We start from the raw sequence: 27190 nt of genomic DNA on the forward strand, positions 1-27190 counted from the left end.
TTCATGCCTTTGAAAGCCCCCTGAAGCAACATGTTCTTCCACAGTGATATAAACTACCCTCTTCTGTTGCTTTGCCTCCATTATTGGCCCCGTCTACCCTGGAAGCAAATATCACGAGGGATCTCCGCTGCTGCCATATTACTGTAAACACAGTCCTGTTATGTGTGCGGTATGAAACAATATCATGAGAGTAGACACATGAGGGATTTGAAGTGAAAATGAGATTTGAATTCTCCTCGTTTCTTGCGTTGGGAAATGTAAGCCGTAGTGATACTGCAGCTATTACGAACAATACTTAGTTTTTCAACTTGTTCAATAAGCCTACAAAGCTATGGTTATTACTTTTAGCTATTTAAAATGTCTGTTCCTTTACAACATTTGGGGAACTTGCCGTGCGGTTAAATAGGTATCCCACTACGAAGTTTAACTATCAGAAAAGGTTGCATTTCAGGGCTGCAATTTACCTTTATAATTCAGATTCTGAACTCAAAAGCAGTCTCGAATGTGGAAAACCATGCTTATCTACCTACAGCATGCATGCATATCGGTGTTCAGGCTTTGTCTGAAATACACTACAGTGTGTGGAGTAAAGATAAGTTATTGTGAGGACAATAGAAAGAAAACAGCCGACTCTAAGCACAATGTTCCTCACTTTTTTTGCAACGGCCACACCTGTACAGAAGGTCAGGAACAGCTTGTTTCCAACGTCAGCTGCTTTGGGAATTTGTTTGAAAAGGTAAGCATTGAGGATTCTTTCCCTTATTCTTTATACCGACACCAAACGGTTTAACCTTCTCATGATTGACCGTTCAAGAACTCGTGTGCCAGGGGTTTCAAATAATGTAACAAGCCCCGTGGCAGTTATGATGGAGGTCCTCAGCGGTTTGGACGAAAGTGACAGAACTGCTGATTACATCTTTAAATGCATGAGCCGCCTGTTCCAACAGCACTGACACGTGGCTAATTCTGCATGTTGTCACTTTGCAACTGCTGCCACAGACATTTCATGTTTGAAAAATAGATTATATAGCAAATAATCCGGTCTACTAATCTGACAGTCTGAATGGTTTCAGCCCTATTTACCATATTATGCGGCTTGCCTTTAAAAAAAAACTAGCGGATAGCTTGAGGTGAAACGTTGTACAGACATTCATGGTCCCAAGAGGATGAATCCCAGTGTTTCCAACTGCATTTAGTGGCAAGCCTGCTCGAAGAGTCGCTAGATGTCGCTAGTTTGTGCCAAGTGCCAATTTGCATGTGTGACGTCTTAACCGTTAACCATCCACAAGACTAATGACCGAGTTATGCTATCATTAGCATCAAATTCAAAAAGGAGCGCAAAACTTGTTACTTAATAGCTGGTCCAGGTAGCAAGCAAGAAACCACACGCACGTTCTTTAGACCCAACACTAAAGCTAAACTGTAGCCTCCGAGTCCTGTTTTTAAATGGAGCATAGATTGTGCAATCTAAAGGGTCAGGTGAGCAAAATCATGCCAACACTTTTTTTTTTTTTCTTCACTTCTGACAAAGTAGTACTTCCTGTTGACAGGGAGCAAAGAAATGTACTGAAAATGTCATACATTCTGCACACAGCAAGACATCAATCACGGCCTGCATATTGTGACTGATTTGACATTACTCATATATAATGGTATGTGCGCCAAGAATGTAAATACGCTACTAATATAGCGCCACAGAGGGTGTTCTTTAGGCGGGGCGTGATTGCGGCTATGCCTGTGGTGTGGGTAACTGCATGGGTCCGTGTAATCATAGTTACGGCATTTATGCTGAGCTCACCTGTCATCGGAAGAGTGTTTCCTAATGTATTACACTTGGAATAAACTTGAAAGAGAGCGCTTAAAAGCCAGGAATTCATGTTTGCAGAGTGTCTGGGGAAAAAACAACATCCGCTATCAAAACATATTAAGAATTAATGAGATAGATTAGTGAGGTCATCAAGGCATTCATCATGTTGATACTGTTATTAATGAGATTGATTGCAGTCGTAACGGGAAGGCTTTTAATTTGCTTCGTGATGAAGAGACGGAACATTTTTGTGCATTAGGGCCTCTACAGTATCGTAATACATTAGCAGCAACGCCCGCTGAGTGGTGTTACAGAGGATGTTGCAGCATGTCAGAAAGGTCCGTGTGTTTGGACAGCGGAGAACAGTGAGGGCTGTCGTGTGTCGCTCTGTTATCGCCCTGATGTACAAAGCTCCGTTGGCATCTAAAGGCATTCTCTCAGATGACAGATTATTTCTTTAGAACTTCTAAATGCGTGAACTTTGGGTGTAACACAGTCCTGCTTCACACAAAGTCGTGTTAATAAAGCCCCGTTTTTAACAATACCGTATTTCATATTATTCCAAAGAGGAAGAAAATTATCATTCAGCAAAAATCCTATCTGCATTTGTGTTCACTACGTATGACCAATATCATTACTTTGGCTGCGAGGCCAAATCTAAAATGTACAGTACGCCGTGAAATGATGCAGTGATTATTATTTATAAATCTAAATATGTTTGATTACTTAGCTATCAAAATGGCGATATTCATCGACATCAAAAAATACAACGTTAAAAGGCTTTAAATCAGTGAAGTTGAAGATCGTAGCTGCTCGGTTGCAGCTACAGAAAAGAAAGAAAATGTCCACCCACACGGTTTTGCTAAAAAAGGGTTGTTACTGCGAATCCTTTCATTGAGAGCACAGGCATAATGGAAGCCCATTTGCGGTCAATAGCTCTTTCACTACCAGCAGTGTGACAGTGACATCCGCTCCCATCACACTGTGATGTGAAAGTAGTCACGTAATGAGCCAAACTCAATGCAGAGACGCCGAGGTTATACAACGGTCTGTGATAAATACTGCCATCTGTGGGCGCATTACGTGATGATTATAACCTTAATTAAATCATATCTAGCACTGGAAGATGATTGGGTCCAACAGAATGGACCCGTCGTACAAAATGAAATGTGATTTTGGTGCTTTTTAGATGGGGGGAGGGTAACTTAATAAGGCACTGGTTAATGGGACGATAAACGCTTTGGGGACTCAGCGTCAAACCATTGGTAGTGCTGATGCAGTCATCATGCCACAGTTTCTGGCTCTAAAGCACTTAAATGTGCAAGAACATAGACATGGATTACCTAAGCCCTACTGTGTTGGTAATAACTATTTATATTCCGTTTCCTTTTCAGTTTGCATCTCCTCGGATATGTTGCCAATTTCGGATATAAAAATGTGGATGTGTTACAATAGAACATGTTTCCTTGATCTACCTAAATAATATACAACACTAGATGGATTATCCTTCTGTACAGCTAAAGCTGATCAAACACAGGACACTGCTGGTTCCTTCTCTTCATCTGTTCAGCCCTCAGTCAGACACTTAGGCGTCACTTTTGACCGGACGCTGACTCTGGACCACGTGGGAAGTGTTTCATTCGTTTCTGTTTTTCCAGCAGAGAAATATTGCTAAGTGTGAGCCTATTGTGTCTCAATGAAGGAGATGATTATTCACACTTTTTGATTTCCTGCTGTGACCCCAATCCTGGTCTACACTGGCTTCCTGTTGAATTCAGAAACTTTATACACTTACTTCTAAATATGCCTGTATTTTATGTCTTTTGTCTTTATTCTAAAACACTTTGTGACGTCTGATCTTTTTTCTCACTTCCCTGCCTAAAGAACATAAGTTCTGGCTGTAAATGACAGAAACACTCAAAGCTAAGCCTCCTCATTAGAGTCGGGAGTAGCTCTACTGATGCTGATGCTGCGGTCCTCACTGTGGCTCTCTGCATTAAGTTCATCCCCTCCATCCTCCTCATCCGACTCTCGTGAGCCGCTGGGAGGCAGAAGTATAATCAGGGTGCAAAATGTGGGAGGAAGAAATAGAAACTTATAGAAAATAGCGGGGTCAGAATTTGAATGCGTGGGAAATGCAGGTGTAAATCAGCAACATTGTTTAACCTACGCTGCTTCATAGGAGCTCTCAGTTCTGCACTTCAGCACCACGGACAGCGCCGTGGATTTATCAATACACAGCACTCAGAGCCGTGGTCGGGGCCACAGATTCAAACCTCGATGGGATCGATGAGTCAGGCAGACTGATTTCTGATTCCTCCACGTAGTCTGAGTATCTCGCTAAATAAAAAATTGTGGTGACGCAAAATTGTGTGGCCCTGACAGGACAAAAAAAACTGTTTGTCTGTGCTCTTCAGGTGGCACAGTTGGCATAAAATTGTGCCCTCATTTCCTGCTCCGACCACCTCTTACTGCAAACGCAAAGGGCAATCATTTTTGGAACTTCAATTCTGTCAATAGTGACCATTTTGACGTTGCTACTTGGATTTCTTCTTTGTGTGCACACAGAGCCCCACCTCCGCTTTGAACGTTTTCAGCAGGTGTTCCATGTATATGAATATGAGCATGTTTGTGCATTTGTGAGTGCGTGCGTTTCCAATACTCACAGCTGGAGAAGACGAGGGGACAGGAGTGTTCGTCCATTGGGAAATTATGGAGTTGCAGCTGGCATTCTGCGTTGATGGTCATCCTGAAGGAGAGAGACACGGAGAGAGAGAGAAATACTTTAAAAAGGCTTAATTTCTCGGTGCTTGAAGCACAATATTCATCACTTCTTACACTGCACTATCCCCCTGGCTTCGAACCAGGTTGGTTGCTTCGTTGATGTGCGAAATCCCTCAAAATGACAGAACTGCTTAATCATCAGCGTCGGACATGTTTTTGGGCGAAGACGGCATTGACTCACGGGCCCTGTAAGCCTCTGGGCCCTGGGAGTACTTAGCTATCATCACTGGTCAGGTAGCTGGTAGCACCAGGTGTTTTGGGAAAGCAACGGTGAGCACAAACACAGACGGGATTAGGTTTACATGCAAAATATAAATCAGACTAAATTTATATTCTCCGTGTATCACCATAAAATAAAATTTCACTGGATACGATAATGGCTGTAAAAATGAGACCATCATGAACATGGGGTTTTCTTTTGGCCTGTTCCGTGTTGTCTTTGTCCCCGGTACAGTTTCTCATTAATTCACCGTGAGTGACTGACACGAAACAGGAGCCTAATTCAAAGCAGGAAAATGACTGTTTCGCTCGTCTTGTTTGTCGGTGAACAAAGTGCAGATGATGTCGTGTACAGTCCCAATTTGCATAATCTTCCATCCTTGTCGGGAGCCAGGAAGACCAAGGTGAGGGGAGCAAGAGGAAAGCAAACACGGCCGAGATGAGAGTGTGAGAGATGTATCACTCAATGCAAATACCTTTCAGACTTAATACCCTTTTCACTATCTAGGACCCCGCCTCAGCCGAGGGCAAACCTTCGTCGATTATTTGGAGCATTGAGAAATGGTTGATGGAGATTTAGCCAGTAGCGGTTTGGGGGAGGCTTAGCTGAGGATCCACTGCGGCTCCTGGGCCTTGCAGATCCCCAAAATAAGTCCTCCTGAGGAGCAGGTTGTCTGCCCGTGCGCTGGTCGTTTGAGCTTGCTGCGTCACGTTGCTGCGTTGTGATACGTTGCTGCTGCGGTGCGATACGTTACGTTGTTGCTGCGTCATAAATACTGAAACATAAAAGTTGCAGCTGCATGAGTGAATGTAACAGTCGGAACATGGCTGGACTTGACAGATGTCAGCAGGAAGAGAGCCTTGAAGCTATCATCTTTACGTTGTTGCTGCATTGCGATACGTTACGTTGTTGCGATACGTTACGTTGTTGCGATACGTTACGTTGTTGCTGCGTTGCGATACGTTGTTGCGATACGTTGTTGCGATACGTTGTTGCGATACGTTGTTGCGATACGTTGTTGCGTTCCGTGGCTGCGTCGTTCCGTGGCTGCGTCGTTGCGCTGCATTGCTGCTTTTCCATTGTTGCGATGCGTTGTTGCTTGCTGTGATCCGTTGCTGTGTTGCGTTGCTGCGATTCGTTCAGTGGCTGCGCCGTTGTTGCAATCCGTGGCTGCGTTGTTTTGTTCGCGTTGCTGCGATGCGTTGTTGCGATGCGTTGTTGCGATGCGTTGTTGCTTGCGGCGTTCCGTTCCGGCGTTCCGTTCCGTTGCTGCGTTCCGTTCCGTTGCTGCGTTCCGTTCCTGCGGTCCGTTCCGTTGCTTGTAAAGGAAAGACGGATAAACTAGCTTTCATATCCGCGTCACTCCCAAATCCTAATTCTTAAAGGGACCGCACACAATGGATGGAGAATGGACCTGACAGTGTCAACTTTATATCGTTAAGTATGATGATGGCTGTTGGATTGTAATTCGAAGGGGGAGAAAACATACAAACCAGAACGCACGCACATATGTAGCATGTTAGAGTTATAAATAACTTGTCCATGTGAGAAACAATAGTTTAATCACCAAAAAAAAAATCCAATAATGCCAAATTATTTGGGGGGGCTGAAGAACATTTTAGGGGGGCTTCAGCAGGCGGACTATGGTGCGTATTTGATGGGGGACCTGGCTGGAGCGCGGAGGGGTGTCGGCGTCTTTGAGCGCGGCATGCCGGGTAGCCGGAGTCGTCGGAGGCTCGTTCCCGAGCTGGGTCTGGAGCCAGCGAAGAAGCAGAGAGCTGGATTTCCGTTTCCGTTGTCTACGTCTGGAGGTGGCAGGTCTCCCTCTTCCACCGGGAGGCAAACTGGTCGTCGTCGTCGGGTGGCCTGATGGACGGCAGGTCCATGTTTTAGGCGAGGTAAGGTTTTTTGTTTTTGTTTTTGTTTTCTCTGCGTGGCGTTCCGGTTGCGAGTGCGGAAAGCGCGAGCGAGCTGAGGCTTAGAGTGGGTAGGTATTTATAGTTGTGTGGCCGGAAGCGGGGGAGTGGCTGAGGCGTGGCCCTGCTCCTGAAATTCAGCTATGTTTTATCTCCAATTAATGAAACAATCATTTTCAAATTCATCACAGAGGCACGCATTAGCAGAAGTGAAATAAGCTATTTAAAAGACAAACATTTTGTGGGCAGCTGTGGTGGAGAGGAGGACTTTCTTGAGAGAGTATGTTTTTGCATTCGTGTATTTGTAGGAGTGTACATGAAGAGGTCTCTGGAAGCTCCATGAGCACCAAAACTCAACTGCTGATTGGTTGTAACAAAAGGACAAATAAAATACATATCTTACTCTGAATATAAGCAGCAATTTATGTGAAGTGTAAGCGTATTGAATCATTTTCTTTATATGTGATCATCACATATAACAAAAAATGTTTTTATACTGCACAGTTGCAAATGGTTAGTATTAAACCATTCGTAGAATTAGGTTCCAGTGGCTGCTAACGATTGTTTCCGACTCGAGCGATCCTCCAAAGGCTGGAAAACAAACAACTATGGTTGTATTTGCTTTCTGAACAAGGTCTGGCTTGAAGTCCTGGGTACGCAGGTGAAATTGGATCCTCAAGACAGAAAGAGCTCATGTCAGCTTGAGGGTTCATAAACCCATATGTCACTCAAATATAAAAAGAACCTGTCCACTCCAATCCTGAGTGGGTTTTTTCTGACACGGCGAGGGTTATTTCGTCAAAAGGCCATGCACGCCCTCCCCTGTGTGTCATTTCTCTCCCACCGAGAAGCCGCCACAGAGAGCAGGACCAAACAAGCAGTAACATGTTGAAATGATGCAAGAGGAGTTTCTGTTCCTCTGTGAACAGCACGGCTTTGTAGCAAAAGCGAAGATATTCTGATTTCAATATTGAGAACAACATGCGGGGAAGAAATATATAGTTAATTGTACTGAAGTAGGAGCCAGAAGGAGGACACAGAGTAGTTAAGATTCGATTGAAGTGTGTGTCGTGTGTGCGCAGGTGGCAGAGCGGCAAAGACGCACCTAATCACGGTGTCCCTGGGCTGACCTCAGCTGGGGCCCTTTGTTGGAATTTTTTTCCCTCCACGGTTGCAAACTCTAATTCTACTGGTTCTATCAAAATAAGAGCAATATTCCTGAAAAATGACACTTATCTTTTTATAATCTCATATGATATATACTTTGGAGTCTTGAATCTTGACTATATTGTCACAGTCAGGGAGGGCGGAGTCAGTTGAACTGAACTTTCACGTCCAAGCAGACACTATCTGTGTGGAGATGTTGCTAAGCTAGCTGGCGACACGGTCAGTGGCTGTATGAACTATTGACTGTATGTAGAGACCTTTGTCGGTGACTACTTCATCATCAAATAACTCATTAAAACAAAACGTAACTTTGGGGAAAATGTATTTCATTTTACATCTATTGTTTTTTACACACCTGTAATATTAACACCACATGCCAACAAGAACCTGTGTGATGTTCATATGTGTACACGCAATAAAATAGTCTAATGTGGAGTTCCTCTGAGATTTGAAACCGTGTTTTCAGGGGCTTTGAGGACAGGAGGTGGGTGCTCTGATGTGAACAAACAGACGTGTGCACTTACTAACAAGCTTGATGGCGACATACAGAACCGTGTGTTTTGATCACTATTGAAAAACTACTGCGAGGGACATGAATTTTAGATGACTGCAGCTTGAATTAATGGGCAAAATGCACCAATAATTCACAGTTAATGAGCACGACAAGTTCGTACGTTGCTGCTTGTGGGAAACAGGCTTCCTTCCTGTTTCCCACATTTGAACGTTATGCTTTCAGTGACTTCTAGGACGACAGGAAGCTATAAAGTGAAATCCATATTTAAACTATTTAAAATCTGGGGTGATATAACAGATGCCAATGTCCATATTTTTCCATGTCTCCAAAAGTCTTAAATGTCTATATTTGTCTCCATCGCTTTTCATTAAAAAGGATTTTTACTTTTCCTTGAGTTGTTATTTAAGTGCCTTTGAGTACCTTTTAAAGCGTTATACAAAATAAATGTAGAATTATTATTATACTGAACTGTGTGTTTTCATGTCTTTTACCTCAGCGTGTAGAGCACTTTTCCATTGTTCCAGATCCGGAGCAACTGGTTGGGCGTCGTGATCCAGTGGGAGTCGGCATTCTTGGAATTCCTAAAGATGGTGTCGGGCAGCCAGATCAAGCCAACCATATTGCTGGTTGGATAAGAGGCCGACAAAGAGAGAGAGAGAGGAAGAGAGAGAGAGAGAGAGAGAGAGAGAGGGGGGGGGGGGGGGGGGGGGGGCAGAAGGTAAGAAACGATTCCTGTTGAATTCCTTCATCTTTCTCTGAAATGTATGAAGCAGATCCACTTCCCAATAAGAGGATAATAAAATACCCGGGCGACGCAGTGAAAACAAAGCACATCAATCAATTTGTTCCATTAATTACAGGCCTCTTCCCGAGAGAGAGACGAATATTGCTCTCGAATGAGATATTCACAGTATGAAAATGTTGAAACACAACAGTTGTTACAGTGGAAAGAACGTGTCACAGCGGCGTCTTAAGAGTTCATTAAAAAAACAAAAAAAAAACATCGTTAAACATAAAATGCTGTGATTCCCGACAGAAAGCTATCGACGCGGCACCCGCACAGCTGACACGTGTGTGAATTTGAGATACAGCAGTGAACCCAGCATACCTGTTGAGGGTCAGCCGCCTGCTGTTGCTGCTGTTAAACCGCAGACGGGTGTCCACCCAGGTCTGGGCGAAGATAATATCGATCTGGTACTCCTGGGGGAGAGAAAAGCACACTCAATATGAGACGAGCCTTTCTGGAGCAGCAGAGAGACAGAAGGAGGCGGGTGAAGTGTGTGCGCGGAGCGGTCTCGGTCCTTCTGGAGGAGCCGATAGCGCGGCCGTTTGAACGCAAATGTGTCCAGATGAAAAGGAAACGCACTCACTGGAAACACTCAAATACACATTATGCTTTTGATATGGAAACGACATTACACCGTCACCCATGTGAGAAGCCTTCGTAGGTGTTGTGATGATTATTTTCATTACACAATATGTTAAATGCTTGAAAAAGTGTATTACCACCATTATTTTCTAATATTTCTAAATATTAAAAAATAAAAAATAAGTATACATAGTTTGGTTGCAGGTCTTACTAATGTGACCACCCGTCTCAGAGACTTTGACATCCCTCGAGACACCTTGCATCCAAATAGCGGCTAAATATAGCTGACAGAGTGCGTCACTCATTTATCTCCATCTTTATCGTAAATTTGGAAAGATGTGGGTTCTGCTGACAGCTGGCTACACAGCTGTCTTCACTCACCCAAATACACTCCAAATAGCACCCTACCGCTGGTGTGCTAGTAAGAAATGTTGTGCCGAACATGAAACTTTTGCGGTTGCAGTAGTTTACAAATAATGGCGACTGTGAATATATCAAATATATCAAAACCAGGTCAGAAATATCCTTTGGCGTATATTCACACTGTAATGTTTACTTTTATATTAACTACAGTTTCATGAGTGAAGTCAGTTGGGAGTTGAAATATGAAGCCGTTCACAGCTTCCCAGTGCTCAGGAGGTGAGGACCTCCAACATGGCAGGCAGAAGGTCAGTACATCAGCTGGAGTTCCTGTATAGAACAAGGCCGACGGATGCTTCAAAGATAAGGTCAGACAGGGAGAACTCTCTGGAAGCCATTCGCAATCCTCAGCTGATATGAAACGGAGCAAAAGGAAAAAAGTGGCATTTCAGAGCCTATTATGTGAGACTGTTTCGGAATGACCCGGTTTGGCTGAAAAGCTGATCTGGGTTCAATTAAAGGAGGATTTGCTGCAGAGGACAGAGTTTGATTTTTTAACTTTTGTCATTTTTGTCTTAAGTAAAAGTTTGTAAAGCAACCCAAACATAAGATACATCATTTAAAGTAGAGTAAGTGAAGAACCCCAAACATCACCCTGTCATCCACAGCGTCGCTCGCTCCCTGACTTTTTCTGACCTTTCCCAAAAGCAGACAGAGGAGACCTGACCTTCCTAATACATCTGTTGCCACAATCCCCATTGTTACTGTCGGCACGCTTGACCTTTGGAGGATAATGATAGGGAGACATGCGCCCCAATAATTCGGGCCGGCAGACCACAAAGTGTTACATGTTACGCCCGGCAACCTCTCACAATGGGACTTTCTGCTTCCACCGGGTCCTTTTTTAACCCTACACCTACAAGCCGAGGCGCTGACGCGGCGGGTCCAATATTCACAGGCATTATGCCTGTGAATCCATTTCAAAGGATCCATTTCAAAGTCAGAAAACGAAGGTGTTAAGGGAGTCCATTACTCACTCGCGATTGACAAAAAAAAACAGTGAAGCCCAACCTGTAGGCGAGATAATCAAGGGTGACTTGGGTTGCGTATGCTCTGCTGGGAAAATCCCACATATAAAGTCAGAGACAGCGAGACGCGAGTTCATTATTTAGGGTATAAATATTTGATCCGAGGTCTTGAAATATTCAGAATGTGATAAACCGTTTCCCTCATGTCCCTAACTAAGTTTTACACAGCAGGCGGCGTCACACGATCAAAGATGAATTGTTTCACTATCATGGGGAAAAGGTGAAGGTGCAGGTGACATATCCTTCATCTGCACATGATGGAAAACTTTTGCAGAATATTAGTATTTGACATTAAAAAAATCCTCTCGCCATCCTAAAGCAGAGCCACACCTTGAGCACACACTGGTACCCAGCTAATTAACTTGTGGTTAATGTGCCCCTACTCTCTTTGGGAATGCAAACACTACTCAGAATCTGATAATAGGAGAGCCAATAATAAAGTCTGAGGATGTTGACAGCAAAGCACATCTGACTGAAATCAATTAGCTTGACTTCAACAGCGTCTAAACAAATAGCTTCCTCCTTATCCAGCCTCATTACTTCTGCATGCGGGCCGATCGCTCCTCACCAATTACAGGCATCACTCAGACACACTCCCCACATCCATGTACCAGAACGCCGTTTCCCAAAAAGGCGTGAATAAACGTCATACTTTGTATCTCTATAACTTTGTGTTTAGTGGGAGCTTGATTGAAATCGTCACACTCACTGAGCCAGAAATGTTCTTCTCGCCCGACTGTTTCTGATGGCAAACTTTCAATAAATAAAGTGTTGAGGTCGGTAATGAAAGGCTTTCCCGCTATCGCCATTTTCAAATCAATAATTCAATTGAGTCGCTGTTTACTGCAGATTCCTCCGTTCATTGCCGGATGTGCAGTCTGGACATGAACAAATGCCATTTGAAAAAAACAAAAAGAAAAGCAGACATTTTTTATAGTTGCTTCTCATTATTTTACATACAAAACATACTGTCGAACATTTTCTTGGAGAATATGATGCATTGCAACATCTCAGCTGAATTAACGTTCGTTGTGAGCCCCTATTGCCTCCTCATAGGGGCTGCGTCCATAAAGCTTTCTAGTTCAAAGAGTTGCTCCTAGTGACGAAACTAATAGTGACATTTTCTAACAACTTCCCGTTAGAGTTAAGACAAGATCCTGGTAAAGACGAAGGTTATTCCCAGAACATCTTAGCCCTGTTAGGAGTAGGGAGCCGGACTTTTAAGAGGATTGAGGAGAAAACGGTGGAAAGACAAAGGAGGTGAAAGAGATCATCTCCAAACGCTGAATGACAGGGAGATTAGACCGTGCAGGGTGAATGTTTGCGGTCGATGCATCTCCTATGCAACGCAACAACGCTGACCACGACACGAAGATATTTGGCAACTGTAAAAAATGCTAAAGTGTTGCTGGTTTATAGATTTACATGCCGACCATCACGGCTACTTATATAGACTGACGGCAACAACAGAAGCTGATGAAAGCCGAGCCATTCCCCCCCCCCCCCCGTTAATATCAATTAGATTAAGTACCAACATTAATCTATGGTAACTAAATATAACCATCAGCATGTGAATAGGCTACTGGCAGCTAGACAACCGTGAACATGCCCTTGCTAAATAGTCAAAAGAGCTTCTTCTTTGTACATTTCAATCAATAAAAAGTGTTATTAAAGACATATTTGTATCATCAGTCTTATCACCGTCTTTAAATATTCCTTTCAAAGCAGCTAAGGCGCTACAGTAGCTTCCTGCGTCTGTCTGTCTGGCTCTCCATTCCCACAAAAGTCGGCACCGTCAATGCGGTCTGCTATTCATCAACGGCACAAACCTGCGAGTTAAAGGTCACCAAAGTTCAGTCCTCACTTTGCCCCCGCGAGCGAATCCGCTAATTGCAGCAATTCTATTGGAATAACACAATTCGGCGGCAAAGTTTTGTCATTTTGACTGTGGGTTGACCGGGCCTTTGAGCTGCTGTCAGCGAAACATGTCCTGTCACTCAAACGTAACCCCAGAAGACAAGATCATTGTCCAGTGATGAATTAGAACTACTTTACTTTGGATTGACTGTGGTTTTTACTTAAGTTAAGGATCGGAGTTCTTCTTCTTTCCTTAAATTAACTTGAAAAAAAAGTAAAGTTCAGTGTACCATAAATATTTCACCATTACAACTCCCTCATAAAGGCCTCCACTCTGCCTCATTGCTGATTAAGTAGTGAGCTCTAAAACACTGTCTTGCACTTTATTATATTATGCTTTGCAGTGACGGAAAAAGCACAGATCACTGACTAATGTATTTCTTCAGGCAAAACCGATGCCGCATAGTTGGTATAAATATTTATAAGTGAAATATTCATAACTCCCAGACCTTGGAAAATTGGTTGCTGGACTAAATTTAAATCCCCCAAGAAGAAGAAGAAAGATAAACAAGAGGAATCATGTCGGTTCTCGTCATACTGCATCGTCACGAACAGTATTTAAATACGCAGTTTTATTCTCAGAGCCCTCATATCCTCTACCTAAAGAAACACAGTCACCCATGATGCATTGCGGTGGCCCGCAGGCAGCCTCACAGTGATGCCCCTCGTGTGTGACGGGCAGAGATAACGGTAAACACGACCATTCAGCCACCGCTCAGGGGTGCTGATGAACTTCTGTCAGGTGTAATAAACAAAACTGCGCGTTACCTGCGGATATGAGTGGCATTTTAAAGATCGCTTTCGAGTGTCTGTGTGTGGAGCTAATCTCACAAACAGGCCTTTGTCTTGTTCATCCCTAAGAATCAAATAAAAAAGACCTTTGAAAGAAACAAAAGGAGGTGATTTGCATATCCGGCTGTCTGTTTGCGTGGGTTGGAAGAAACACGGGATGACAAATGACTCAAACCTGTCAGCTGAGCTTCACTGAGCATCTGGCCCGAGGTACAATCAACACCTGTGTTTCTTTGTCCAACTGTAAGATAAAATGATTTACCTTTGATCGCACTGGTAACAAAGATCACGGCACTAGAGGCAGCAGCAGTGTTCATCTATCCGCCAGTATCGCTGATCCTAAGCAGGAGCAGCAAGAGAAGCAGGACTAGTAGTAGTGGCTGTTAGCATGCTAACACGCTAAATGAAGGTGAACATATTGAACACTATACGATTATGAGGGAGAATAGGAGGGGAGAGGAATTAGGAAAGAGTAAAATAAAACAGTGGAAGGTAATGGACTCTAATGTGGACGAGGGGTGATAATGACAAGAGGAAAGATGCTGGAGAGGGAAATAGAGTACAAACTATTTGTGATCCTGCAGTTATCGCTACGTCAGCTAATCAATATCAGACTCTCAAAATCATATTCAAACAAGTCCCATTTAACTGAGGCAGGGTCCTGCTTACAAACCGCTGCAGCTGCTCGTGCGTCGTTCCACCTGCTACATACTGACACTGATGATTGATACCTACTTCAAAAACACCCATATAGTCCCATACGGCCCATGGTGCAAAGTCTGGAGTATTCATTTTAGATTATATATTAGTTTGAAAGTTTCCACTGGGGGGGGGGGGGGGTTCTGACGGTCATTGCTGAGTGAGAAGAAGAGTAGAGGAGAAATCGCCTGAACCTAAGAATGGTGGTTCTTTAGCTTAGAAAAGCCATTTATATCTACGTAGGGAGCGGGTCGTCTTTCATGGAGTCCGCCATGTTTCTATGGCAGCCCAGAAGGGACAAACCAAATGCTGGCTCTAGCGAGGGGCTTTCCCGGAGTACTGATAAGCCCTGAGGTTACTGGTGTTTTTTTATTGGTACTTTTTCATGCCTTGGTGTCATCTCATGCGGCACCTTCTCTGCTCTCTGTCCGGCTGATCTCCTCCAACTACACACACACACACACACACACACAAGCACACAGACGAAGCGTCAGCTAGCCGTGGTAATGACAGTGAAGTGAACCAGGTGAAGTGAAGAATACTAGAGTTGACAGCTGAAAACAAAAGCATCAAAATAAAAAAAAATAAAAAAACTGGAGATCCGAATGAAATGTCAAAACCCTCCTGAGTTCTTTATTTTCTTCTATAACATCCTGAAATACCACAGAGCAAAGATAATGGAAGGAGCCTCGCAGGGACCGTATTCACTAAACAAGTGCGATCCAAGTGCATCTCATAATAATTGGTGTGTGGGGAGTACCATCAGAATGACTCTCACTCATCATGAAACCCAAGATGTGTGTTGTGTCCTGAATTGATTCAGACCATCAGCGATGTTTGAGACTCATTCAGGAACTCTCTTGTTCAGAGCCGACCCGCTTGTAGTGGCGTCTCGCCTTTGGTTGAATCGTAATTAAAGGCCCAGAGTAATACATTTTTTAGAACACGCATGCTCTCGTTCTAAGCCGGAAGCTCGCCGGCGTTACCCTGGACTTATAATACACCGACGGTAACCCTGGCGTAGTACTACAGGCAGACACCCCGCTGGAAAGCTCACAGTTAAACTAATTGAAGCGGTGGAGACGTACTGGGGAAGTGGCTGCATGCGCTGGGTTCACTTGCTAGCTGTCATGGCTTTCTGCATTGGGGAGATGGTATGAAATGTGTTTTTTTTTTTTCCCAGAGCTTTTACTTTGTTGAAAAGAGTTGCCTGCTGCTGCTGAAAATCATGCAAATGAGAGCAGAGAGAGAGAACCTGAACTGAAAATTGGCAAAATGCTGCAGAGAACTAATGGAAACGGCTGAGTTTGATGGTAATAATCTGAGGGTTTGCCAGTACAAGCGGACTCTAAGAATTCCGACAAGAAAGTCAATGTCGAAGCCAGATATTTCACAATCCAGCCCACTTGCTGGCTTACCGCCATTGACTAATAACCTCATCCATCAACTCAGATATGAGACAGTTCCTTTCATCTTTCAGTTTCAATGAGTCTTATGTTCCTGGATAAATGAAGGTGGAATCAAATAAAGAAAATAGCCGTATCCTGGAATCAAACTGACTCTTTAGCACTATACTTGCCAAGAAATCCACAAGAGATAAACAAACATCCTCAACCTCAAAAATGAGCGGCAGATACTGAACAGAAATGAAAGGAGAGGCAGAGGGAGGAAAACCCAATGCTGCTGTTTAAGACTAAGACTCTCTTCTGAAGAGGGTCAGCCTTTGACGTGTGTTGCCCGCTTGAGTGTGTGCACACATCATAGATAGAGAGCCAGACAGTGGATGAAAAAAAAAAGCATTTTTTGACCCCTTGAACACCTGCAGACTTCACTGGTGGGGTGAGGAGGGGGGGGGGGCAGATGTCCATACCTCTGCATATATGTGAAAGACTGCAATTGAATAGAAAGGGTCCAGCAAGAGTGTGTCTGAGCTCTACTGAATCTTGTTTGTTTACCTTGTAAGTAAGTGTCCCCTTTCACAAAAATAGCTTCACTCGTGTTTTCAGAGTGGAAGTGTCCTTCAATCTCTGCGGACTCAATTATTCAGTGAGTCCATCCCCTGTTGCAGTTGCACCGCAACACGGCAGACTTTCTTCCAGTCGGACTCGGTTTAAGTGCATGCACAGGTTGAGTCAATTTGATGGGGGGGGGAACCAAACTTGCAGGAAAGAACAAAGCAAGAATAAACACGAGAATCCCAGAGTCAAGGGTTCTCATACGCATGGTTTAAAAGGTAGCCATGTTTTGCGTTGAGGGTCTGTGAAATGTACTTTAACAGCAGCATTAAGCAAGCTTTTATGCAAAAACACACCTGTTTTATCAAGCGTAATCACTTGAGTGGAGCTGCAGGATATTGAGCACCCCATCACCACTGATTGAGACGGCAGCAACTCAACCCGTCTGCCAAAATTAGATTCAAGAAAACGTCTCCCTTCAGAGGAGGTGAAGAGTTGAAGCTCGAGAGAGAAACTTGATGAAATTAATGAACAAACTGGTGCTTTGGTCTCAGGCCAGGAAAGAAAAGGAGAAAACTTTTATATAATCACATTACTTTGCACCGTGATGCATTTGTGCTTCAATGGGCAGGTAGGACATGCAAACCACAAACAGAGAAACAACCTTTGTAGGTTTAAATATACACGTCACTGTAGTAAAACAATCGAACTGAAGAACGAGTCACGAGACTAAGAGTCCACAGTCAGTTAGGTACAACAGAGCTCTTAGCTACATGCTAACGTCAACATGCTAACAGGCTCACAATAGCCACGTTTCCAGACTACGGTCAACCTCAAGGGGAGTCCAAGGACATGTGCCTCCAGAAGAGAATTTTGCCCATTTGAGTTTCCTGCTAAGCACACGGAAGTCTGATCCAAATGTCATTACAGATCCATCCAATAATCACTTCAATAATTCACTTAAACTACAAATGTCAACGTGTTGGCGCTGAAGGAAAGGTGATAAACAAAGATTGATCATCTGAGGGAACATGGATTTCAATCCGGACAATAGTTGAGATATTTCAGACTGGACCAAAGTGGTGATTACTTAAAATGAATTAAAAACAAACCAGCAGCCATTGTCCCAAACACAATAGCAACTTAAGAGATGATTAAAGTGTTGATTGCTTGCCCACAGGACGCTGTGAAATGCAAAAATGTGCCGTTGTTGTATTGCCGTGACCTGCTTCGTGTTTTGGGTCAGTAATAACATCTTTGATATGCGCATGCTGATTAACAGATGCAGGATCGCTGCACCCAGAAGACAGACGGCCGAGCTAGATTGATGGCACACCACTGACAATAATAATCTGTCCTCTGCATCTCTGACTCACTGTCTCTCTCTTTGTCGCTCTCGTTCCGAGCGATTACTAAATGATAAATGCATTCATTGTCGATATGTCCGCTTATTTGGTCTTCGCAAAGGACGACCTTGATCTCGAACGCGGATGAGTGAGGATTTGTGAAAAGAATAAATGAAAGTGAGTTTTTGTCTTCATCATCAGAGCCTCCTCCAGCTACGGCACCAAATAAAAGTAGAACGCTAAATAAATAAATAAAGGATCTCGGTAAGCTGAAGTGATCAAAGACGAGAGAGAAGAAGCAGGAGAGTGTCTGGAATCACTCACACAGAACTTGTACTTCAGTGGGTTTATCAGTCCCAACAACAAAAACGCTGTTCACACACACACACACACACAGTTGCTTTGAAATATTGCATCCGTCAAACGGCGACGTCGTCTCTTGGCTGGAGTTGACATCTCTTCAAACATTATTCATGTAAACACATTTATCTGGACTAATGTGGACGGCTGTGTGAACCGGATGGATCATATGTCCCAGAGACGAGTTCAGACTGACATGTTGGGAACAAGACAAAAGACAGAATTATGGATCAGATCATATCATGTAGTCGGGGGAATAATACTCCTTGTTTTATCCTTGTGAAGCAAGCAGAGTATTCAAAATTACATTATTTATAAAACACATATTATATTGTTGGATGACAGTTGTATTTCAATTAATATTAATAAATCTAATTTCAGTCCAACAAAGTAAAAATCTGCCGGTTGAGTGATCATTTGCTCTGCAGCAGACGGCTTCATTGTCGCCCATTAAGAGAGACACTGTGTGCATGTATGCAGGAGGAACAGCAGCGCAGCCCCATCCATCATTTCAGAGTGTTTAGTTCTGTTTTCTCCGTTAACTTTCTAAACTAGACTTTTTACTTTGGCTGCTTCAACAGAAACTTTTGCCGAAAACAGCTTCTCTACTTTAAGTAGATGGTTAAAGAAAGCACTCATACGATACATCATTTAAAAAAACGAAAATAGCCTTCAGGGACGATTGGATAATATATATTATAAAGCACTTTGTATACTAGGCTTGTAAATACTACAGGGTGTGTTGAAAACAACCTAATCTAACCTATTGCCCCACATAACACCACGTCCCGCTTTTTGTCATGGGTGTCCGCGCATACGAGCTCTCCATGCGCTTCATCAACTGTGGCCGTCAACAGCCAGCCATCTTTACTAACAGAGACGAGGATCGGCACATCTTTAGAACATGACGCCCTTAATTTGCTGCTGGGGCGCGGCACTAAACAAAGACGTGGGATCTAAGCAGAGAGACGACGACGAATCAAGACCTGGGTAGTGAAAAACAGTTATAAATAGATGGAGGCCGTTTTCCCCGTGACACAACCTTCACACGGCCACAAATAGCAGCCCGACACTTACACGTACTGTAGGTGAAAATTATCTGCTTTGACACTCAGATGTGAGCCGTGAAGAGACTTCACTGGTGTTTACAGGAAGCAGTTCACAAGTCATGTCCTGTCATGGCTGCAGTGCAATTATAGACGACACAATCCATTGACTGATCAGATAAGTAATCAATAAAATAATCACCGGCTAAATATCTAGTAACTACTCATAGTTTTTAAGGATGATTCTGATGTATAACAGTCTATCAACGCGTCAAAATTGGCATCGAGATTCAGGGAATTTCCCTGGTGTTGGTATCAACCTCCTAATTTCTGGTATCCTGACATCCATAATAGGGAATCATGGCGTCCACTTGGTGTCACATAATCCGTATATTTCATGGACAAAGCAGGTGGTCCTAATAATTTCTTAATGGTTGATACACACTGGCATCCTCAATAGAGGAGCGGTAAATCCAAGATGCCGCCCACTCGCCGGCTCCAGCACGGGCGACAAGAACGTAGTGTCGGTGTCAAAGTGCGTCCATCTTTGTCTGTTGATTTACCGGCTGCGTTATCTGACTTTTCCAGCAGCAGCTATAAAAGGCCTTTCGCTTGACTTTAAAGCCGCTAATGCCGTTTAATCACTCAACCATTCATCACAGTATGCTTTAAATTACTATCGGCTTCATTTGGCGTTGCATCATCCCAGCCAGTGGCCATTACCGTTGGAGCAAATGAGGAAAGATAATGTGTTTTGTTCAAAGGCGGAGGAGAAGCTCCCTGGAGTTCAGCCGACATCGTAGTACATGTGTGTGATCAATATGGATGCACACTTGGGATTTGACCTGTTTTTTCATGGGGAAGTCTCACACATACACACACACACCCCCATTGGGATACAAACCCGAGAAGTTGAGAGGGAGCGAACACGCTAAATGGAGGTCATGTGATGGATCGGACTCAAGCGAGTGGACGAGTGTGAATGTGGAGCTTTGAGAAAAAAATGTAGCTTTTTTTTTTTTTCTGGACATAAATGATACGCAGCGAGATAAAAGAGTTGTGACTACACTGATTCCAGTCCAGTCAACCCCCCCCCCCCCCGGGGGCGGCCGAGGACTCACATTCCACTGACCGGCGTCCACCGACCCTGACAGGGTGAAGCCAATCAGCGCTTACACAGAGGAAAATCACTGGAATGTCACAGCGGGCTCCCACTCTCCACTGAAACAAAGGTTGGGGCGAGCCGAGCCCGGCCATGCCTCGCTGACCCACTACAGGCCGGAGTTTTTAAGACTTTATCACTCATGATTGTGTGAGTGAGTGTGTGTGTTTTTGTCCTATTTTGTAGAAGCTGCGCTCGCCATCATTTTAACATAACAGACAAAGAGTACATGATTTTAAAGGATTGACATTTGCAGTACAAAAGTAGAGCGTAAACAGACTTTTCTCACTTGAAATGAATGCAAAAATAAACATGATAGCTGGTTACATTTATAAATAGAAAAACAAGGACATCCTGAAATAGATCAACACGGACGTCTTTGAAATTAAGGATGCCTTTTATCAAAATGCATGCAATTCAAAGAGTTACGTTCCATAAGTACTCGTACTTTTGTGTTCGTGGAACTGATGCAACACCAACACAGAAGTCCGCAAACTTGGCGCTTCAAATCATCAATTATCTTTTTGCAAATTATAAATTGGTTCATTGTGCGATGCTGCTGAGTTTCAGCTGTTTTTGAGGATTATCTCCTGTCCTTGGTTCGCGTTGCACCTCTGCCAGCTGCGGCAGAATGACACTTTGCTTAATATTATACAGCTTTGTTGAACACTCAACTCTGATTGGCCATTGAAAGGTAATCTGAGGTCTGCCCAGACGTCCCTTTCATCACATTTCGCCATGGGCGTCTAGTCCATTTTGTTGATTTCTCTTCATATCAGTTCACTTCTACCACAAAGCTGTTTACTGATGCAGACAGTCCTGCTTTTCAAGCTTCTCAGTGGCTTCGGTGTGAAATAAAAGCAGCTAATGTATCTGTAGTGTCAATTGATTGATGCCTTTTGTAATCCATGTAATAAGCGAGATTGTGAGGGAAGAAAGTCCTCATGGTAAAATATGTCACTTCAGTGTTATGAAGAGCCTTCTATCTACTTGCTGAATCATCTTGCAGGGGCTTCACCTGGAGCTATGCATCATCCCGTTATCGTGCAAATCACAACACACAGGTGGTTGATACTTTAAAAGCAACACCTGTTCAATGTAATCCAATACAAGAGTATGATCGCATTGCAAGATGGTGTGTTGTCGATTCTTTTTATGGTGTGCATTTTTTCAGCAATACAGATAAGAAACTTGAACTTGATCAAGGTATTCAGTAATAACCTCTCCATGGCGGGGTCCGCCATTCCCACGCTAGATCCAAGTTGCTTTCCCATGTACAAAGGAGTTACAGGAGATTATTTAGCATCGATTTTCATCAATGATATCAGACTTTAATGTTCTTTTTTCAAGATAATTTTTTGGGCTGTTGCCTTTTTGTAGGATAGAACAGCCGAAGAGAGACAGGATTCAATGTGTAGCATGTGATATTAAATGCTACACATTTAGCACAAGGTGCTCTACAATCTGGACAGCATACAACACCTTCTATCCTTAGACCCTTGATTCAGATGAAGATCTCCACAAATACCCCTTTAACAGGGGAAGAAATGGAGGTAGCCTCAGGAAGAGCAAGAGAACAGGACGTCTGCTTGTACAGACGGACATCGATGAAGTCCTGTGTAGGTCACAGTTTGATCATCTCTCTCTCTCTGTCTCCCTCATGTGAATAGATTAATAATAAGTTAGGAAAACACAAATACAAAGCAGTGACTACAAAGTTCACAGTGACTGTGCATCTCTTGTTGGCTCCTCTGAGTCCAGAGTACAAAAACAACTGAATATCTGGGACGTTCAACTCCACCATTTTGCATCCCAAATTGAATTTACCCAATTGCACTTTGGAAGGAATCCTGAATGTATTCTGCTGAATGGCTGTTTCTTAATGATCTGGCATACATTAATTGGGCTAATTTGGAACAACTCATTTAAAATGAATTGCATTGTGCCGAACCTCTTTATGAAAGACATGGTAAACATGCTCGCTCTCCTACTTATTAGCATCATTTTATTTTCATTTATTTATGGAAAACAATAATAAAGACACGCACAACATTACACATAATATATGAGCATGACACTGAGTGCAGCACATTGCTTCATGCACTCATTCATTTTTGTTGTAATTTAGTCAGCAGACGAAGTCTGGAGTAATGTAAGTCACAGGCCGGTGCTGACAGTGAAAAAAAGGCTAAATTGCTTTTATATCTGGGAATATTTAATGTTGCTAGGCAACTGTCACAACTCCACATCTGGCGGTATGGTGGGTTTAGAGATAAAACGCTTTCATTATCATGTCTAGCTCAGTTAGTATCTTCAAAGCAACACATTAATGATGCTTTGAGAGAATATTCAAGCAGAAGAAATATATCATGAGAGTGCATTGACAGCGATTGCATTTAGTCGACCGCACTTCACTTAAGGACAGACGACAGACCGCTTGTGCTTCAAGTTGTTTGAATAGAACGCACACAAAGCTTTTAGTTTCAACATTTCACGTGTTTAAAGGCATCTGATCTGGACTTCTATCGTGAAATATGCAAGGATCCACGTCCAGGGGTCCCATTTATAAGAAGTGCGTAGGATCCATACTGAATATGTACAATAGCTGAAAACGGCGTCCGTACGCAATGTTCCCTTTAACAATCACAGTCTGAAACAGAGACTGTATAGCCGTCTCACGGAAAGGTTAACCGGCGGAAATAATCTATATACAGCGTACACTTAAAGTAGTATTGATTTTGCCTTTGTTTCAGGGGGATAAAGCAGTACATTGCTTTGCTGCTCTGCCAAAACTGGTGTCTCCCCGACACAGACTATGGATTAGTACCCAACTCCAAAAGACCCAAACTATCCCTTGAAGTGAAATTAAATGTTCAATAGGCTTCATTATACAATCTGACTTCAATTCACCACCTCACCATCTGCGTGGCCAATTAAAGAAAACACTTGTTCTGTATGCCCGTGCTGGGCCTAAGAGAAGGTCTCTGCTGCTCGTCTGGGTTTTTCACTCGTTTGCTTTGATCCGAGCTGATTCACGTGAACAAAGCGTCCACACCTGTCTTTCCTGGCTTCCTCCAGCACTGAAACAGCTGCGGCGGCCCACACGACCTCCAAATACAGCGCGAGTGATTGCGCCGTTCGCGTACGACGACGCTAATGCGGGACAATGGATGAATATGTGTGTGTGTGTGTGTGTGTGTGGGACAGAGAGGAAGCATTAACTCACCATATCGATGGATGACACAGGCCCGATGCTGTTGACATATATGCCCACATCGACGACTGTAGGTTTCACTGCAAGAGGCAGAAGGGAGAAGAGTGAGAGATGGCAGCTGCACATGTTGTAGGTGGGACACGTGACATTTATACATGCAATCATTCTATTGTATTTGTCATTTGTCTGTGTTTTCATGCTGTCGTGTGAGTCCACAGACAAAAATCAAATCAATAATCTAGTTTAAAACAATGGTTTTAAACCCCCCCCCCCCCCCACACCCACAGAGCTAAGATTTGCTTTTCAGATCACAAAAAGCTGCACCGTGCTACCGCGTTACCATGGCAATTAATAGCATTTCCAGGGAGTATGTAGGATCTTGGCTAATTTTGCTTGGCAACAACAGTCGGTTCCAGGAAGAAGACGGAGCAACAGCACTGTGCAACGGTACCAGACCTAAATGCTGCATCTCTTACTGTAAAAGAGAAATGTGTCTAACGTGTTCGTGTTCAACGTTCCCCGGAGAGAGAAAATCAACACAAAGGACACTAAACATCGTGTCCTTGGACGTTTAAGTCACATAACATGTTTTCTCAGAATACACATGATGTATCCGGGAAACCGGATCAATTTCACTCGAGACATTTAATGATTTTATTGCCACCCAGCGGTGAGGTTTTTTTCTCACTGCCTTTTTTCTAAATCTAATGAGTCACCCACACACACACAGACCTGTTAGGGGGTGTTTAACATGACGGGGGGGGTCCTCCATGGTCACAACATTTTGGGATCATTTTGAGCTTTGGTGAGCACTTAACGTTTCATCAGGTGACATTTTCAGTTTGTCCAATAAACCAAACGAGGGTTAATCTGTTTCATATCATCATTGGAGCCATTAAAGCTTCAAAAATATTTCACATGCACCATCTCTCTCTCTCTCTCTGACTCTTGACACAACATGACTGTAAGCCTTACTGCAGCTATTCACTTCTGTCATGGCGTATACACTGGACACGCCAACACTCATCTCCCTTTGGAGTGCTATTGAACACAACAACTGCAGAGCCGCTTTCAGACAATGCTGTTAAAGTCACGGCCTATAGAATGAGGTCAAGCATGTGTGAGAGCTCTTGTGCGTCGACCCCCCCCCCCCCCCCCCCCCTGTGAGATAGTTTTGTATTATTATTGCAGGATCGTGACCTTCGGATCGGACGTGCCAGGAATCTGCGTCCTGTGGGTGAAGCGAGGAGGGCGAAGTCGCCTTTTGCTGTCACTTTGCGAGCAGAAGGTTAGACGATCCGCTATGGAGTGCTGCGTTGTCAAAAAAAAAAAAGATCTCGTTGAAAATTGTTTTTAAAAAGACAGAAATAACTTTACTCGAGGGTGCTGTGCTTTATGCACACATGAGATATTTTAAAGAGTGGGAAAATCTTCCTTTAACTCTTTATTTCACAATTCAATTATGACAATTTCAAGAGTTGTTGCTGCCTTCTGAGATATCAGCGCAGCTTCTAACTCCAAAACGATGTTAAACTTTGCATGTTTATACTCCGTCCCTGCAGAAAAGGTGTCTGCGAGCAGCGAGCTTAACCCCTGACCTCCATCAGTAAAGCTATCCAACAAGAGGAGTCCACAGAGCAGCTTCCAGGTGTGAATACGAAGCAGGGTGTCCGCTGAGAGAGAACAAATATCCTCAAGTAAATCTTCCCGGCACAAAAACAGGTTGACAGGAAGGTGAGAGGAAAAAATATATAACACAGACTTTAATTGGAATCCTAATTGGGTTATCTACAGACAGCGGCACTATCAATTAAGAGCACCAAACAAAGTTAATGATGTTAGTTGACACATGTTGGGGGGCGAAAAGCTCCTTAATGAATCCATGACCCACGTTACCCTCATTTAACGGTTCTTCATGGTTCACTGATATTGAACACATTCTACTACATAGTTAAACTGTCTTCCTGGTCATGTAATTCTGTTGATATGTTGATACACGCAGCTGCGTGTTCTGTCTCCGGGGACCTGCTGTGCTGGGCCACTGATGCAAACTGTTTTGGGTAGCGAAGGCCTGCTGGGAGGCTTTGATTCGATTCCAGCAGCGTGTTGTGCTCCATCAACTGGACAATGAGGGACAACAATTCGGTACAGACATTCATGTTCCACAGAGAATGATTCCTAATGACTCGGCCTGATCCCCAGACTCTTCCTCCGGAGCCTCCATGAGTTTGACATATTTGCTCTTCAGAGAAATGTCTCGACAACAATTGAAGGGATTACCATAAAATTCAGTATTTCTGTTAATTTGTTCATTTATGCTTTTAATCATTTGGCATCCGTGTGGTCATTGGCTAGCATCTCTAACCCTCTTTTGAGTACTCTCTGGCACCATTACCGCATGGGCATCGAGCCCAAGTTCTTTATTGTCCATTTGGGGGAAATCTGGCATTGAAGGCACGCAGGACAATACACTATCACAATGTACAAATCCTAGAGAAAATACAGATGCATTCATTGTTCCTGGAGGGTAGGGAAACCCCTGGACACACTGGCAGTCTCAGACAGAGATAAGCAATATTCACACTTTTGGGCAATGCAGACCGGTCCAACTCATCTGCAAGTCTTTGGCGGAAAAACACCTGGAGGCGTCCTAGGTGACAGTGTCCCTCCTTTGGGACCCATTTGCGGAGGAAATGTAGACACTTTTAAGACCACAGAAGTGGCAGCATGGGCTGGAAAGCTGATCTGTTACAGCTTAGCAGCAGCATTTTGGGAACTGGGGCAACCTGGGGGAAATCGTCCTCAATTTACACCACGGTGGATAATCCAGGTAGAGGATGACACTCTGAATCTGCATAAGGCATGTTTTAGACAGTGAGCTCTACTGAGCTACAGTAATGTCTCCTTCTTCACTTAGATCCATTTCCCGGTGCAATACGCTCGGAAATAACTAACCTGACACATGTCCAAATAACGCCTGGCAGGTTCATGCGGGATGGTGCATAGGTAATGAAGACGCTGCCGTAAAAGAGAATACTTCTTTTGTACGGTTTATTTATTTTTTTACACTTCTTGTTTTGCTCTCTTTCATCTCTCAAAGAGAAAAATGAAGTTGAAAAGTACGTCTAATCAATCCGGGAAGAAACTTAACAACATCTTCCTCTCCATCAACATATCTGTCCATCAACCCGATTTTCCATTTCTAATGGAGAAACCACGATCCAGTGTAAAGACCAAAAGAATCCTTCCTCCTCCTCCTCGTGTTGCTCATCTTCCTCCTCCTCGTCTTGCTTTTCACAAAAAGCATGACAGGCCCCATCTGTATTACCACATTACCCCGTGGGCCTCGATTAAGAAGAAAAGGCTTTTATGCCTGCTTGGCCTGGTTGGCATGACAAATGCATTACGCATTGTTAGCCCCAGCACACACACACACACACACACACACACACACACACACACACACACACACAC

The 27190-nt window shown here is 43.5% G+C and overlaps 1 protein-coding gene across 2 annotated transcripts in view; it reads right to left on the minus strand.

The window, feature by feature from the left end:
• LOC142952718 (gamma-aminobutyric acid receptor subunit gamma-3-like) overlaps positions 1-27190 on the minus strand; it is a 59893-nt gene that overhangs the window by 16976 nt on the left and 15727 nt on the right. For both annotated transcript variants that reach the window (XM_076094602.1, XM_076094603.1), the window contains 4 exons: positions 23729-23796; positions 9517-9608; positions 8900-9031; positions 4474-4556 (listed from right to left, as the gene is read on the minus strand). In XM_076094602.1, the coding sequence (XP_075950717.1) occupies positions 4474-4556; positions 8900-9031; positions 9517-9608; positions 23729-23796 (375 nt within the window). The remainder of the gene's footprint in view (positions 1-4473; positions 4557-8899; positions 9032-9516; positions 9609-23728; positions 23797-27190) is intronic.

This window comes from Anarhichas minor, unplaced genomic scaffold (genome assembly GCF_050575085.1).
Source record: "Anarhichas minor isolate MPS153535 unplaced genomic scaffold, ASM5057508v1 ptg000018l, whole genome shotgun sequence".
Lineage (NCBI taxonomy): Eukaryota > Metazoa > Chordata > Actinopteri > Perciformes > Anarhichadidae > Anarhichas > Anarhichas minor.